The sequence below is a fragment of the Mus caroli genome, unplaced genomic scaffold, assembly GCF_978045245.1.
Source record: "Mus caroli unplaced genomic scaffold, Mus_caroli_1 scaffold_11, whole genome shotgun sequence".
Lineage (NCBI taxonomy): Eukaryota > Metazoa > Chordata > Mammalia > Rodentia > Muridae > Mus > Mus caroli.
In genome coordinates this window covers 100738930-100755208 of record NW_028227266.1, presented here as the reverse complement: position 1 = coordinate 100755208, position 16279 = coordinate 100738930, and the positions used below count along the sequence as shown (strand labels likewise).

At 44.2% G+C, this 16279-nt stretch overlaps 1 protein-coding gene across 1 annotated transcript in view; it reads left to right on the top strand.

Annotated features, from left to right (window-relative positions):
• Ephb1 (EPH receptor B1) overlaps nucleotides 1-16279 on the top strand; it is a 442703-nt gene that overhangs the window by 371191 nt on the left and 55233 nt on the right. Inside the window, exon 10 of the mRNA XM_021171331.3 lies at nucleotides 9018-9140. Within this exon, the coding sequence (XP_021026990.1) occupies nucleotides 9018-9140 (123 nt within the window). The remainder of the gene's footprint in view (nucleotides 1-9017; nucleotides 9141-16279) is intronic.

Genomic DNA, 16279 nt, shown 5'->3' with positions numbered 1-16279 from the left:
CGGCTCTGTTCTCCAGTGCCTGGAGACACCACCTTCCTTGGTTTCTCCAGGAAATACTACAAAGGAGTTAGTGGCTCTTGTCTTCCAGACCCTCCTTTTTAATGTGATGTAGAGGCAAAAAGAGACAGGAAAGCAGCAGTCTCATCTTCCCTAACTAGTCAAAGCATGGCAGATTTAGTTATTGAAAACAAAACCTCCTGTTGCATTCAGTCACCTGCTCCTATTTCATCTCTGACCCTAGATCAGTAGTTCTCAACCTTGTGGATGCTGTGACCCTTTCATACAGTGCCTCATGTTGTAATGACCTCCCAACTGTAAAATTATTTTTGTTGCTACCTCATAGCTGTAAATTTGCTACTGCTATGAACTGTAATGTAAATATCTGAGATGTAGAATATCTGGTATGGGACCCCCCCAAAGGGACTGTGACCCACAGGTTGAGAACCGCTGCCGCAGAAGTTAGTGAACAGAGATGTAAAGGGGAATTTGGATTGGTGGAAAGACACTTGCTGGAGGAGAATCTGGCAAGATGATGTGCTGTATGTGCTGTCAGTGAGTCTGATGAAGAATTAGTGAGCTGGGGTTCATGGTCAAGGGCAGATAGAAAGGGGCATAAGCTTCTCACACTCAGGAATGCGTAGACAGTGTCATCATGGTTCTCGGTCCAATTCTCGTAAACTATTGGCTGATTACAGATGATGGGCAGTTTGATCCAGGTGAAGCAGGGAGGCTTAGGAATCCAACATCAGGACGTAGGTGTCAGGAGGTAGACTAAAAAAGAATAGTTATGCACGGAGGAAAATAGTTGGCATTTTAGGAAATACAAACAGGTGTCCAGGGAACTTAGGCCATTCCTAATTTCCAAACTTCGTGAGAGCCAAGAGGATGGAGATAAAGGGAGATTGGGGCTTGTGAATGGATTAAGGGCTTTAGTAAAGAAGTCCTAAGAAAACTAACTCAAGTAGAAGATATAAATTAGAGTCTCTACTTTCATGTTTTGAAAAAGCATAAATGAGGTATGGACCTGTATTTGTCAGGGTTCAGAGTATTCGTCTGTCAGAGTAACAGAACCAATGGGATGAATAATCAATCACACACAGGCAGACACACACACTCTCACACACATGCACACACACATACAGCGATACAGACAGACATACACAGAGAGACACACATTCACTATCACACAGACAGACAGACAGACAAGAGAATCCTACCTGGAAGCTGAGAACCTGGTAACTACTCTGTCCTTGAGGCTGGAACACTCAGCAGTCTCAGTCCGGCACTAGAAGCTCTGAAGGTTCCTGGAGAAGTGCTGGTCCCTAGTCCCAAAGAAAACCTGGGCACATTGGTCCTAACATTAGCATAGGAATCAGCCGCAGCAATGGCAAGAGGGAAGCCAGGCAAGCAAAAGGTAGGTGAAATACATTTTCTCTGCCACACCCTTTTTTAATCTGCACCAATACCAGAAGGTAACATCCATCCTCGCACATCAATCAAAGAAACCAGGATGCTTTCCAAGGGAGGCTCCTTAGTCAGGTGATTCTGATATGTGGCAAATAGACATTAAAACTAACTATAACTCTTGTGAGTGGAGACCACTCTAATCTTCTGACCAAGAGGGCAGAGTTCAGGCCCTGAGAGAGGCCCAGAGGCACTGTGACTCACATGAGTCTGGGAATAGGAATTTGAATTTTGTCATCATTAGGAAGAGAAAAGAATTGATTAAGAAAATAATTATGAAATCCCAGCAACCACATGGTGGCTCACAACCATCCGTAACGAGATCTGACTCCCTCTTCTAGAGTGTCTGAAGACAGCTACAGTGTACTTACATATAATAAATAAATATTAAAAAAATAATTATGGGACCTTGCCTCTTTTAATTAGACCATATATTTAGTAAATTCAAGAATTATGGGCGGTGAATGTTTGTTTATTTTGGCAAAAATATCTGATGGTCTCCTAAAGGAAGGCATTGTTAACTAGAAACAGATTGTCTTCATATGGAGAGAAAGTGAGTTAGTGACTGTCATTCCCTTAGGAGAGAGGTCCCTGACGTTATTTCAGCACTTGTCCTATTCTGTCTGCGACTGTTTGACTGCTTTTTAAACTTCACGAGTCAGACACCAACGTGGGGTTGCTGATCGAGTTTGTAGGTAACAGTTGGGAAGCAGAAGTAACACCATAAAAGACAGAATCAAAATTCTGAGCTACCCAACAGCTTTGAATGCTAATTTGAAATCTGCAAGACAAAATGTTAGCGGGATAAATCTGGAGCCGAGTGTTTAGGGTGAAACAAAACGGAAGCAGTACAAATAGGGAGACATGCCGCTTACTATTTATTTGTGTGGAAAAAAAAACAAAAAATGAGCTGATCACATGCTTACTCTCAGTGGCACTACTGATGAAGAATACTAATAACACACATTTTAAACACTTGGCTGTCTTAAATGTTTACATCGACTCTGCTCTCTGTGCTGGTAAGAACCTACGCAGAGTCATGGACTCTGTCCTAGAGACCTGGTTTCAAGGACGCATTCCACCAAGCACCCGTGCAGAGGAGAGAGCAGCCTGCCTGGTTGGGTGTGGCCAGTGTCTCAGTGATAGCATGTTGCCTGATCCACAGAAGCTGTTCATCAAGAGGTTCCTCTATCATGAGGTGAAGGCTTGAGAACCTGTAGCAATGGATGCTAGAATAGAAAATAAGATGTCGGCTCCAGGAAAGAGATGGAATGAAGTTCCACTCAGAAGTATGTCTAATTTGCTGCACTCCGGGTAGATGATTCAGAATGTCAAAGATACTACCCACCCATTCCACCAAGGATCATCTGAGACCCAGTATCCAGGACAAGAAGGACCCTGGAAGAGAGACTTACCAGGGTATTAAGAGTGGCTCATAGATAAGAGGAGGCCCGCAGGCAGACAAGGAGAGGCTCCTTGCTACAAAAGGAGGCTGAGTTTACAGTCAGCGTTTATTAAATGTCAAATAAATCGAACAATCTAGAGTCACCCATGTGTATGCCGTTGGCTCCTAGCCAGAGTCTCCGCAACTGTTAACTGCAGCAGTTCCAAGATCATTAGCTATTGCCCTTGGGTTCCCAGTAGGACTTCTGTAGTCCAGCATCAGCCATCCTTGCCCGAGAGAGCTCTGTCCTGGTCATTGGTACCCACAAGGCATGGAGGTGTTAGGCAATTTCCCAGGAGTCTTTGCTATCGCCCCTTCTGTTGTTCACTGTGCAGCACATTGGTTGCACAAACACTGCCATCTTCCACCTTAAGTAATTACTGAGACCACTTCACATCATTTTTCCAGCCTACAGTCCCTCCCTTAGCAAAATGAGCTTCCCAATGCCCTGCCCGCAGTATCCCTCTCCATAGTGGCCAGTTCTGTGTGCCTATGGCATTTCTTCTCACAGAATGTTCTCACAGGGGCCCCAGGGTTTGTCTGTCAACATAGCTGCCTCTGTTTCAAGGTGGCCTCCCCACTTCCTCCACACCCAGTGCCACATCTCCCTCTAAGCATTCCAAACTTCTCCTTTGTAGTAACGTCCTGGTCTAGTTGCCCTTCCATTTAATCCAGTTCAGCAGCATCTAGGAGTCTGACCTTGAAGAGTGGCATCCCTGACCTTCTGCCTCCTCCAGTCTCTGCAGTGTTTACAGTCCACTCCCCGAGTGTGAACTGCTCCCTCACTGCCCAACTTTGTTCTTCTCCATGTCCTCTTCCACTTCTCAATCACATGAAGAGCCCCAAGAGCATGTCTTTTCCATAGATCCCAGTGCCGGTTGGATGGCTAGCAGTGTTGAAGCAAAAGGAAGAATGCTCAGAGTTCTAAGGCACAGTAACAGAGATGGTCCCTTAAGGGCTGCACATGTTTCTAAGTAGCTCTGCTTTCATGCTCAAACGCCTGGGTGAAGTTGGATGAGTCTCTTGGATCCAGAATGAGGTACAAACAGACAAACTTCCCCATCTCCTTAAGACACCATCAAAGCCTGCTGGGACACAGGTGTATTAATGATTGAAAACAACCGAGTCCCCTCATTCTCTGACACTACCCTGTGGGACTCTAGCAGTCCTCTCCCAGCTAGAGGCCAGCTGTTTTTTGCTGGAACCTCTAAAGTTCTAGAATCAGTTGTCACAAGTGGACTGCAAATGTTCTTACTACTGCTATTAGTTCTAAACTCAGAATACGCACTGTGCCTAGACAAGGGCAGTGGGTGTCTCCCCCAGTCCTTAGTCTCCGCATGTCACCTGCAATTTACAACTGTGAGCCCTCTGTTTTGCCCTGAGCTCCTAGTGCTTGTAAATGTCTCCATAACCTTTCATATACCCCCACATAGACTTCTAGCATCCCCAGAGCTCACTTCAGCCACTTCTGGTTGATCTTCTGGTACAGAGCCTCTGACAGTAGGAAAGTATGTCTTCTGCCTCCAGAAATATTTGGTGTCACATGAGAAGACACCAGACAGCAGTGAAGCCATGCTCTTCATGAACGTGTTTACAATTTAGATCTTTATTGGAGATCTGTGAGCTAGAGAGTGAGAAATCTGGGGGTATGCTTACTAATGAAGCACTAACAATCAGACATTTAAGTCCACATTTGCCCCTTTTATGCCAAAGATATGGAACCTATGAAAAATGGAAACACAAACATAGCTAACACTTTTAAAGTATTCCTATTAATAACAATTGTGTGAAGGCCACACCGTCACTATAAAATGCCATATATTATGGGGAATCTATTAATCTGATATTGCCATCATCACCTCTAAAAATATTTCCCAACATTCACAACCAGAGAACATCTTCTGAACCCAGTCTCCCAGGGGTTGGCTGTGCCTGCCTCTGTTGCTGACTTGATTCCCTGTTCACTGTCTGGTGATTCATTGTACTAAATACCATTTTCCTGATAATTAAAAACTGCTCACTGGCAAGTGGGAGCAGGAACAGGCTGATGCGGGATTTATGCAGAAACACAAAATGAGCCGAAAGACAAATGACCTGTTTCGCCTAGCGAAAGGCAATTTTTTTTCCTTCCTCATCTTCTGGGATTTGAGAGACGCTGGCTAGAGCTTGGGAGCATGGTCTGGGGAAATCTGCCATCATATGAGGAGGTGTTTGCAAGGGGGATCCATTGTATTCATGTGCTTAGCCAAATCACTCTGTTAATTTAGAACACATAGACCCCTGCCTGCAGTCGGAGGACCTGGGTGAGGGACATCTTTTCCTCCTGCCTCACTGGACGCTTAAGAGGCTGTGGCTAGAGGAAAGGCTGAGTTTGAGGCATTTCTTAGACTTTGACTGAGCTTTCCCAGTTTCCTTTCTCCATAAAACAATTCTTTTACCCAATGTCAAGCCAAATGAGGAGTGATTCCGATGGATACAGCAGATGCAGGATTTAGGACATTCATTTTGGTTAGACGGTTCAACAGATCAGAGTCTTGGGCTTCAGCAGTTTTCTTGGCTCCTGGGAAATGTCCCAGTGACAGCCAAACCTCACAGACACAGCACAGCAGCTGTGGTGTTACATGTATGTTCACATGTGTGCAAATGCATGCACACATGAATCCATACTTCTCAATTCCTCAGACATCTCTTGGGAAGTTAAGAGCATGTGTCATCACAGGGCAGACACTTTCCCATCTGAGTGCACTTTGTGACACATTACTGACCTAAAGAATAGAGGCTCTGTCAAGAGATGAGCCTTCTCCCTTCTGGGAATAGCTTCTTTCCCAAACTGGCTGGGGCCAATATCTGTAAAGCTCATTAGCTCGGAATCCTTCCCCATTCATCCTCATATATGTCTTTACTTGCAAGCCATTCATTACAGCCCATTCTAGATTGTTTAATTAGTTTCCATGGAAGAACTCCTTCAGGACAGCTTAGCATACATCTTTAAAAGCCCTTGATCTAAAATAACAAGGTAGTTATTTTGAAAGTAACTAATATAGCCCTAAGTGGCTTATATTCCCCCACTGCCCACCGTGCCTCACTCCCTTTTTTACCTCCCTGAACACATCCAAGAAAAAAATGATAACAGTAATGAGTCTATTAGTCAGGGAGTCTTCACAGTACATGGGGCACTGCACTGGGCCTGCCACTTGTCATAGGGGCTTTATCCTCACAGGCAAGCTGAAATGAAAGTCACATTTCCCCTGTTGGTGGAGAAGCTGTTATAAGAGATAAGTCTGAACTTGCTGTATCATGCAGGATTAATAAAGTATTTTGGGGTTCTAATGTCACCTACAGATATCAGCACCAGGGGATATACAAAATTAGGAGGAAAGGTCACAGCTCATTGACACTATCCTGGTGTCCCTTTTACCCTCTTTTTTTTCCACCTTGAGTGTTTCTGTTTTGCTTTATCTGTCTCCTTCATCCTCCCATGGGTTATGTCTGACCTCCATCATCAGCATCTGTGTTTCTTTGCCTGTCTGCTTTCTCTGGCCTTAGAGCCTCCCTCTTACCTATGTTACTGGCATTTTGACTATGCCAATCACTATGGAAACACCTCAGCTCTCTTTCCTAAGGAGGGCCCATTCTGAAACTGTGGTTATTCAGCAGAGCTCACAGAGTAAAGATGAAGCCAGTGGTAATAACCCACAATAGTCAGTGGCTCTTGGACATACCTTATACCTCCCACCTTCTGTCCCCTATTTAATTTCCTTTTTCCTTTCATGTACTTCTTAGCATATCCCAGATATACCATTTGCCTTTATAACATGGCCTTTAGGGAAGTTTCAAGGGGAACCATAAGCAAGTCCGGTGCTTAAAGAGATGCTGCCCTGGGCATCTCAATAGCTCACAGTCTGGCCAATTGTCGTGTTCTCTTCCTGGGTTCTGCACAGTAAGTGGGAAAATGGTGATACCCCATCTCTACTTTGCCTTTAGTCCATTGCTACTAAAGAACTCTCTCACTCATGCACGTACATACAGCTATCCCTAAGGGAGTGAAACGTTTCAGGGGTCCAACAGGCCTCCTTCAGCTGAGAGTCACTCTAAATATGGCCCAAGACAAAATCATACACTTATTTACATCATTATGAGATTGTTTTGTTTTTACAAATTGTTTTAACTCAAGCAGGGAGTTTGTTGCTTATGTTTCATGATGTCGACCGACTAGGAGACAGAGAGAAGAATCTCTACTTTGCTTTGTTAGTTAGTGTGTGAGTATTCCAAAGCCAAAATCATCATCAGGTTTGTAGAGTTTTTCATGTATGTACATGTATGTGTGTAGGGGAGGGGGGTGGCAAATTTGTCAAGTGTATGAGCATATGTGTGCACATCTCTCGGATCGACAGTGGCTGAGGTTAACCTTATTTGTTGTTCCTCCTGTGTTGCCCAACCCTTTGTTTTTTTAAGATAAGATCTCTCATTGGAACCTTACTATTTTAGGCCATGCTGGCTGGGCAGCAAGCCCTAGATATCTACCTGTCCCTTCCTCCCCAACACTGGGGTTACAGGTCTATGCCATACATTCAACATTTTACATGGATGTTATCGATCAATCTCAGGTCCTCACACTTTCAAGGACAATCACTTTATTGACTAAGAGTCTCCCTAACCTCTCTCAATCCCAAGACTAGACGCCTTCTAGGGCGTGTTTGCCTACTTCCAAATAAGCAACCTGGAATACCAGGAACAGTATTGCTAAAGAACAAAAGAACCTACCTTTTGGGAAAATCTGTTTCTTTCCTCACTTGGCTTTCTCTGACTTAACCTCCCTCATCTTCACACCCCTTATTTCTCAGTGTATTTTTCTTACTTCTTTGAATTGTGTGCTAGGATTTCCAGTCCTGTCCCGAAGAAGGAGGTGATCAAGACATTCAGAGAAGCACTGGATGTTTTTCTGATGGAAAATGACAGAACTGGGACATGGCTGGAAGGCTTGGAGGCAGTAGGGAATTAGGTGTGGCTGCGGTACTGAGATGAGGTTTTTAAAACCCAAAGCCCAGCCTTGGCCTGGATTTGCACCACCCACATAGAGACAGACCCATCCAGCCTACCCCTGCTGATCGGACTCCTTTATAGGTACATCGCAGCAAGGATGTGGCTGTAGAAAATACAGCCAGTCTTTTGGAGGCTCCACCTTTCACCATCCCAGAATGATGGAAACAATTTCTGTACTTCACTTAATGACACATGGGACACGTTGAAAAATTGCATCTCAAATGAATCCATTTGTTCTTGGGTTCCAGTTGCCTTTTCTGTCCCTTGTCCTCTACTTTTTGAAAGTAGTTTTTCTGCAATGACGATTCTCTATTTTGTCCCTAAGCACACCTATCTATCTTGCACTGTATACATCAGTGACAGGGTCTATATTCTTTTATGTATTTCTCATCTACCATTTTATTCGTTTTTTCATACTTCAGTGTGTCTGAAGGCATGGGGGGTTCAATTACCATTTTTCTTTCATTCCACCCCATTTTTCCTGTGTAGACGTTGTTCTTTCTTGTATTAATATTTTCTAAGCTTTCGCCTTACATTTTCTCTTTTTGGCATACTGTGCTGGCACTTCTGTCCTGAGGGTTTTCTAATAGCGATTTCTTCCTTTTTTTTTTTTTTTTAAAAAAAGAACAAACTCCATCCTCATCCCTCTTGTGGCCATGGACCACAGCCGTCAGTTATAACCTTAACAGTGGCCTCCACTCAGGAAAGTTGTCAAGTTGATAAATATTGATATCTACCCTACCATTTGACCACCACTTTTCTGCTAATGCATTTGGTTGGCATCAATCAGCGTCTTTGCCTTCTGTGAGTGCCTGGTGCGGGAACTGGTCCCGATCTGTCACTTATAAGTAATCTGTTCCGCCTTTCATCAAGAGCAGAGAAAAGGGAAAAATATGGACGAGACATAGAGGGCAGAGAACTGGAGTAGTCCAGGGGAAGAAAGATGGGGCAGCCACCTGGTGAAGAGAAGGGTCCCTCCCAGAAATATCCTTGGTGCTGGGGACATCCGTGGTAGCAGTGACAGTATCCTCTCTGGGATGTTAACCTGCTTATCTCATCCAATAAGGCTCCCCAGGGATGAAGATCTACATTGACCCATTCACTTATGAGGACCCCAATGAAGCCGTCCGGGAGTTTGCCAAGGAGATTGATGTATCTTTTGTGAAAATTGAAGAGGTCATCGGAGCAGGTATGGCTTGTCTCTCCCCTCGTCTCTGTCTTCTTGTTGTCCACACACTGTCTTCCTACCACTCTTGGAGTCTTCCATTCTCCTCAGAAGATGAGTATGGACCACCTACAATGTGCATCTAGGTCAGAGCAAGAATGTTGCTCAGAATCGCTGGGGACCTTGGTCACAGTGGATATGCTTACCTGGGAAAGCTCGGACTGGACGTTGGCTCTAGTTTTCAAAGATTCTGGAGAAGCTCTGGAAACAGAGCTTAAAACTCAGATAAGGAGAGAGATGTAGAGTACTTAGTCGTGAAGATAGAAAGAATTCATTTAAAAAGCTGATCTAGTGTCCTCCTTGATAGTATCTCAATGGCTTTAGGACAATACTTCTCCCCCTATGTTGACTCCCCCTGTATGTATACACTTGCATCCAGACCCGGCATCAGAATAGAATCCCCAGTGTAAATTAGACCCCATAACTCAGGGGCCCCCAGGAAATTACAACAAAAACAGATCTAGAAAATTCATCTTTCTTTAACAGATTGTGGTCAATCTGTCTATAGACCCAGCCTAATTACTGTAGGGTGAGTGAAATGTCTCAATGTGATATTAAAAAAAAAAAAACAAAAAACAACAACAAAGAAAAAAAAAACCCAAACAACAAAACAAAACAAAAAACCCCCAAAATACCCCAGACATTATTATTTTGTAAGTAACCTCTTTACATCATTGATCTGAGTCTCCTTCCAGAATATATTTTCCTCTATAGTCTCTTTGTCTTGGCTTCTTCAGTTCTTGTGAGCCTTTGCACAGGCCATCTCCATCATTGTTCCCGGCACCAGAGTGCTTGATTCATGTTACTGGACAGGTATGGAGTGACATCTCTCAATAACATTTTAACTCCACAAAGCACATTGAAGCCGAGTTCTGCAGACAGCCACTTCATTTGTTATCTTTAGAGGGAATGTCACAATCCTTCCACTCACAGATTCTCTCAATGCATTGAGGGGACAAAAAGCCACATATGAAGTTTGGAGCCATATTGGGAAGGACACCCCATTAAGACACCATCTCTATGCTTTGGGATATTCTTAAGTCCTGCCTCCTTGTCCCTCCTCTGGCTACACTGTGGAAGGCCCTAGAACTCTCCCTTTCACAACACAGTGCCACCCACCACCCACCCCTCAGGAGTTCCAGCTGGCTGACTAGAATCTTATCCATCAGGGTTGCTACATATTTCCCATTGACTGTCATTAAACATTTTACTGAACCACGACTCTCACTTCTGTGTCGATAATTTTCCCTTCCTCTTTAGACACTGACATATTTAAGGATCATGCGTTGGAAGGTTGCATACCAGATAAATTGGACTGCTCTTCCAGGCTTTGATTTCTCCAGGAAACTTAAAGAGTGTTGAGGAGGCGGGCCTGCTGTCCTGCACTCTGTTTGCCCGCATTATTAATTGTTGTTATGGCTCTCTGTAATGGTGCTAGTGATTTTAATGTTGTTATTTATGTCATGTGCTTAGAGTGATGTGTTCTGGACTGCATTTCATCCCAGACAGCACACATCAACACCCCTCCTGCCTTTGTCAAGGGACGAGTAAAGAGCCTTCTCGCTTTATGATCCTGCCAGGGAGCTACAATTTGGGGTGAGCTCACCAACTGCCAGATGCCCATAAAGGGACAATTGATGGTCCCACTCTATCCTTCACCTTCCATTTGTCTGTAGCATTTGCTGGTGCTGCCGTGTATGTGCATTCTGCTCAGAGGAGGTTCAGTGGTTTTCCTATAGCTCGCCTGGTATTGCGAGGAATGCACTTAACAGATTATATGATGCTCAGCAGCACAGCGTTAAGAATTTTGTCTGGTCCCTGCTGACCACCCTTTCTACCAAGACCCACCTCCTTGTGATTCGGAAGCATCCCAGGGCTAGCGCCCCCCCCCCAGGGGGGTATTCACAACCGGATGTGATTTTAATAGGAGACACTCTACAAACACATTCATTTCCCTCACACCCTGCCTCACTGAGACTGGCTTCCCCTTGAGCTAATCAAGAGATCACTTGGTAGCCAAACTAAAGGGAAAAAAAGTAACAGTGACACAATGTAATTGACAATGTTTCTTTTAGCCGCCCAGAGGAATTAGGGCAGAAGGGGAAAACTGGTTTGCAACTAGTTTGCAATATTGGGGATGGGGGAGCCAAAGCTACATAGGAAAATTAGTCACCTCCTCCTTCCCTTCTTCCCCTCCCTCCCTCTCCCTCCCTCTCTGTCCCTCCTCCCTCCCCCTTTTTCACTTCCTCCCTTTTTCCTTCCTTTCAGTACTCCCTCCCTCTCTTCTTTCCTCCTCTTCATTGTCTCCTTCCATCAAAAAGCTTTTAATGGCTACTTTCTATACACTGAAGTGGATTTCCTAAGAAGGATAAATGACCCCTCTGCTCTGAAGTCTGACAGACTTAGTGGAAGTGAACAGTGCTCCCAGTCAGGTACTTTATACAATCATAGCTCAGGCACAGAGAATCCACAGGGCCCTTCCTTGCATGCTCTGTGAAGTTCCATGGACTGGGGGTGCTAGGGAATCAGGAGGACTCCTCTATTCCTTATTTTTTTCTTTTTGTCACCAAATACTTGACTAGAAGCATCTTAACAAGGGAAGGATTTACCCTGGCTTGTGGCTTATGGTACCTCAAGGAGGGATGGCAGCAGGAGCCTGAAGCACATGGTTAAAATGCAAAAAGCAGATGGCAAGCCAACCCCACAGCTGGCCTCTAGAGGCCCACTCCTCTGGCAAGGCTCCACGTCTTAAAGGTGCCACAACCATTATTTCCCCTTCGAAATGTATTTGTTTTACTTTCTGAGTGAGTATTTTGCCTGCACATATGGGCACTATGGATATGGTTAGTGTCCCCAGAAGACAGAAGAAGGGCATAAGGTCTCCTAGAATGGATCTGTGGATGCCCATGAACCACCATGTGGGTCCTGGGAATCGAATGTGGGTCCTCTCCAAGAGCAACACATGCTCTTAACCACTCAGCCATCTCTGACGTCCCTTTCCCCAAACTCTTAAAATGGCACTACTAGCTGGAGACCAAGCAGTCAAGTAAGTGAAGCTATAAGGGCAGTTTACATTCTAACCACAATAACTTCACCAAAGAAATAACTTTCAAAGCTGAAAACAATTAGGAAAAAAGGATAATGGTTCTCAACCTATAGGTCACGACCCCTCTGGGGTAAGATAACCTTTTCACGGGGGTCACCTGAGACCATTGGAAAGCACAGATACTGACATTGCAATTCGTAAAACAGTGGCAAAATTACAGTAATGAACTAGCAAAGAGGAAAATGGTTGGTGGGTTACTATACCATGAGGAACCGTATAAAATGGATGCAGCATTAGGAAGGCTGAGAACCATTGTATTAGAGAGAGATAGTGACAGAAAAAGAATGCCATGTGATTCCCAGAGAAAAATGAGCATTGTGTTCCAGCACAGCCATGCCAGAGTCTCCCTGCACTAGCTCACAGGAGCCAATGTTGGGTATCTCTTCCCGGCCTCATATGCAGTACTGTTGGTGCTCCCCATCAGCCATTGTGGGTATATTTACACCATGGGGATTAGCAAACACTGTTAGCCATGGGCATTTCCTTCTCTTTGCTGCTTGGTTTTTTTTTTTGAGAGAGCTGGTAGTTGGCCATATGCCACCCTACATCTTCAAGTGTACAAGAAATGCTGACTTGTGCAGGGTTATTTTCAATAGGGTTCTGAAGTCTTTAGCTACCAAATATGGAACCAGAGAAGAGAGGCCATTTTAGTGTTCAGAAAAACAAAAAACAAACAAACAAACAAACAAACAAACAAACAAAAAGCCTTCATCAATGAAACCTGCAACTGTAGTAGATGCTGGGAAATTGACTCAATGTTTAACAATCCCCACCATGAAGATGATTTTCTAGCCCAAAACACAGTACCACACTCCTCAAAAGGGAAAAAGAGGTTGTGTGATGGGGTGGGGTGGGTGGGGGAGACCATAGGGAGTATGTAGTCTTGTAGGTATGCAGAGAGGTTTGCTGTCAGGGGCACTCAGAGAAGAGACACTCTGAGTGACCACTGAGGTGGACAAATCAGCTTAGATGGAGCAAGTACAGAGACAGTGCTGCTGCTGGAAAACGGTTTGTTTGTTTGTTTTTTTTTTTTGTTTTTTTTTTTTTTTGTACGTTGGTCTAGACAATCAGGCTAGCCTAGAGATGAAACAACTGTAATAAAGATATTTTCTCCCAAGAGACAAATGGGATCCTGAGCAGGGTTTGCAATAGGATGGTATTCAGAGAATGGAGTATGATGGGAGGGGAAGAATGAGTAAGCCTTCTGAAGCCTAGAGACAAGCTATTGGGGCTTTTTCTAGCTCTGGGAAGAGGACCTGAGAGTGCTGATGCTAGGATAAAGGGTGGGATGGGAGATGCCATCTAAACAACTGCTAAGGCAGTGTGGCATATGCATCTATAATGATGTTGAGGGACTGGAGTTGGTGGGGGGCAGTTGGCATGGAGGTTGGGCCCAGAAATGAAGATCATTAAGTACCAAGAAGGCAGAGTAAGGCTTCTTGGTAGCTAGGGTGTGGCAGTGTTGGTTATCTGAGAGAAGAGGTCACTAGAGTAGAATCTGGAAGCTATGAGACAGACACATCACAGTAACTTCACCATATCTTCTAAAGTTGTTTAGGATGTTGAAAAAAGGAATAAAAATTAACCACTATAGAGTCAGGTGTAACACCACTCAAGAAGATTAATATGTCATTAATCCATAGTTGTTTTATGTCAGTCTTTCCTCATGAGGCTCAAAGTTATATTAGAGGGACAGAACCCATGTTCTTTCACTAACCTCAGACTTGACCTAGTATCTGGCATTTTGTTGTACAACTAAATCTTTCTCATATGTGCCAATGACAGTTTTGGAGGAAAACACATGGCCAAGGTAGAATTTTTGAGAGCGAAACAATAAGAGAGAGACTAGAGAGATGGAATATGGTAGGTGCATATTGGACATTCTGAAGATGGCTCACTGGTGTGAGGGAAAGTCAACCTGTCGCCTTTCCCGCATGGACAATGGGGTTAGCTGACATCTCTGTGGAGGAGGCATTACACCCCTCTGGTCTTCAGTGAGACTATCAGCTTGTGGTGACCATAGGTGTGACTAGTAGGAGTCACATCATTGGTCAGTTTCAGATCGCTGGTTAGTTTTAATCAGTAGGACTTACCTAGAGAATCAAGCAGGGCTGACATATACATTCTTAACAGAATGGAAAACACTCCTGTGCTCAGTTTGCAACCTGTGCAACCATACAATAGGCTGAGAAGATGGCGGTGAAGTGCATGAAATTGTAGGTAGGAGTGTCATTAGAGGTGATATACAGGGGAAAGCATGCCGATGTATTTTAGTGAATAGATGCCCATTGCTAGCAGCTACCAATATAGCCCTTCCACCATGCCAAGAAGGCTGCTTGTGGGGAAGGGTGTGCTGGGTAAGAGAATGGGTGCTCTGTTTAGATGAATGTGTGCTCACTGTGTGGGGTTGTTATCTTTGGATGAATTCCTGTAGAGAAAGGTTCCCTGCTAACCTGACACTTTTAGCATCAATGAGCATGACGATGGGATGGGCAACATCGGGGTTGTAGGAAGGCTTCTGGAAGAGGAGCCCAAGGAAATGTCTCCAGGAACTACAATTAAAGTGTGCAGCACACTCGGAGCATGCGCAGTGTGCCTGGCACTACCCTGTGCACTTCACAGGTGCTGTGCATTTAATCCTTGTACTAGCTCGTGTGTCAGAGATGATGTTTGCGTGTGTATGGGCTTTCTAGACTGGCGAGGAAATCAACATGCAGAGGATGGCTTGTTGTGGGCTGTGCTGCCCTTGAGTTAATGATGCAGCTACAATTTAAACTCAGATGTAGCTGATCCAGAGCTGGTAAATGAAACCCCTGCACCCGCTGCTGCTGCCACTTTCACTGCAGTGGAGAAAAGCAGCTAAATACAGTCATTGCTTCTGATGGTAAACTCTGCCTAGCAGTTGGAGTATCCAGGCCCTTTCTGCTGGGAATTATAATACTGCCTTCCAATTCATTATCCCTTAGGGTAGTGCTATGAAGACTGTCTGATGATCCCTGGAAAAAGCATACCCTTCATCCTATCTCTGTTCTCATTCTACGTATGCCCTAAGAAGGACAATAGGGGCCCAACATTTTTTATTTATATTTATATATGTTTAATTATGTCACAAAATTACATAGATGTATGTATAACATATGTAGCTCATGCATGAATACATATATAAATACAGAACTACATACATGATACAGAAGCATGCTGTTATCTAATAACCACAAAGAATTACAGGAGTAGTTCTTTTTTTTTTTTTTTTTTTTTTGCCGTCACCATCTGTGATTACATTCTGTGAATTCTGTGACCATGAAGCCAGTCTGTCTCATGCACTTACAGTATATAGCAACCTGGGTAATGGACATCAGAGGAACTCTGCCAGAGGGATGAAAATGGCTGTGCTCAATTAGTAATGCCTGTCCTCTGTGCATGGTCAGGAGATGGTCAGATGTGAGCCTTATCACTCTTGTGTTTAGTTATAGCCACCTATCTTGCACAGGCTATTGTGTTGAATCTTGCTTGAAACCATTCTTTCAAACCTAGCTTAAACTTATTCTTTAAAAGTTCCATATCGAATATATGCCTGAATTAGTAACTAGGATTTCTGCTTTCCATTTTCCCCCCAAGGCAATTTGAGACTTTAAAATGCTGCTGGAAGTAGGGAGGGTGCAATTGTGGGTGTAGATTCCTGCTGCACACAGCCAATAGCTGCAGCTTGAAATACCTGCTGGCAGGCTGGCTGTTTCATTTTCAAAAATTGAAAATTCTCCCCTTCTGATTTTATATATAATAGTTGAGGTATCTGACACTGCCGAAACACTGTCTCTCTCTTGCTCATTTTGTCAAGGAAGGTAGGAAAGAGGCTTTGGCAAGGCTGCAACTTGTAAGGAATAGTTTTCCTAGCTGTCTAGGAGGACTGTCAGAAGAACCAGCTAGAAGGCATGCGCTGACAGCCTTAAAGAAAGCACCTCCCAGAGGAGAACCAGGCATCAGAATCACCTGGCAA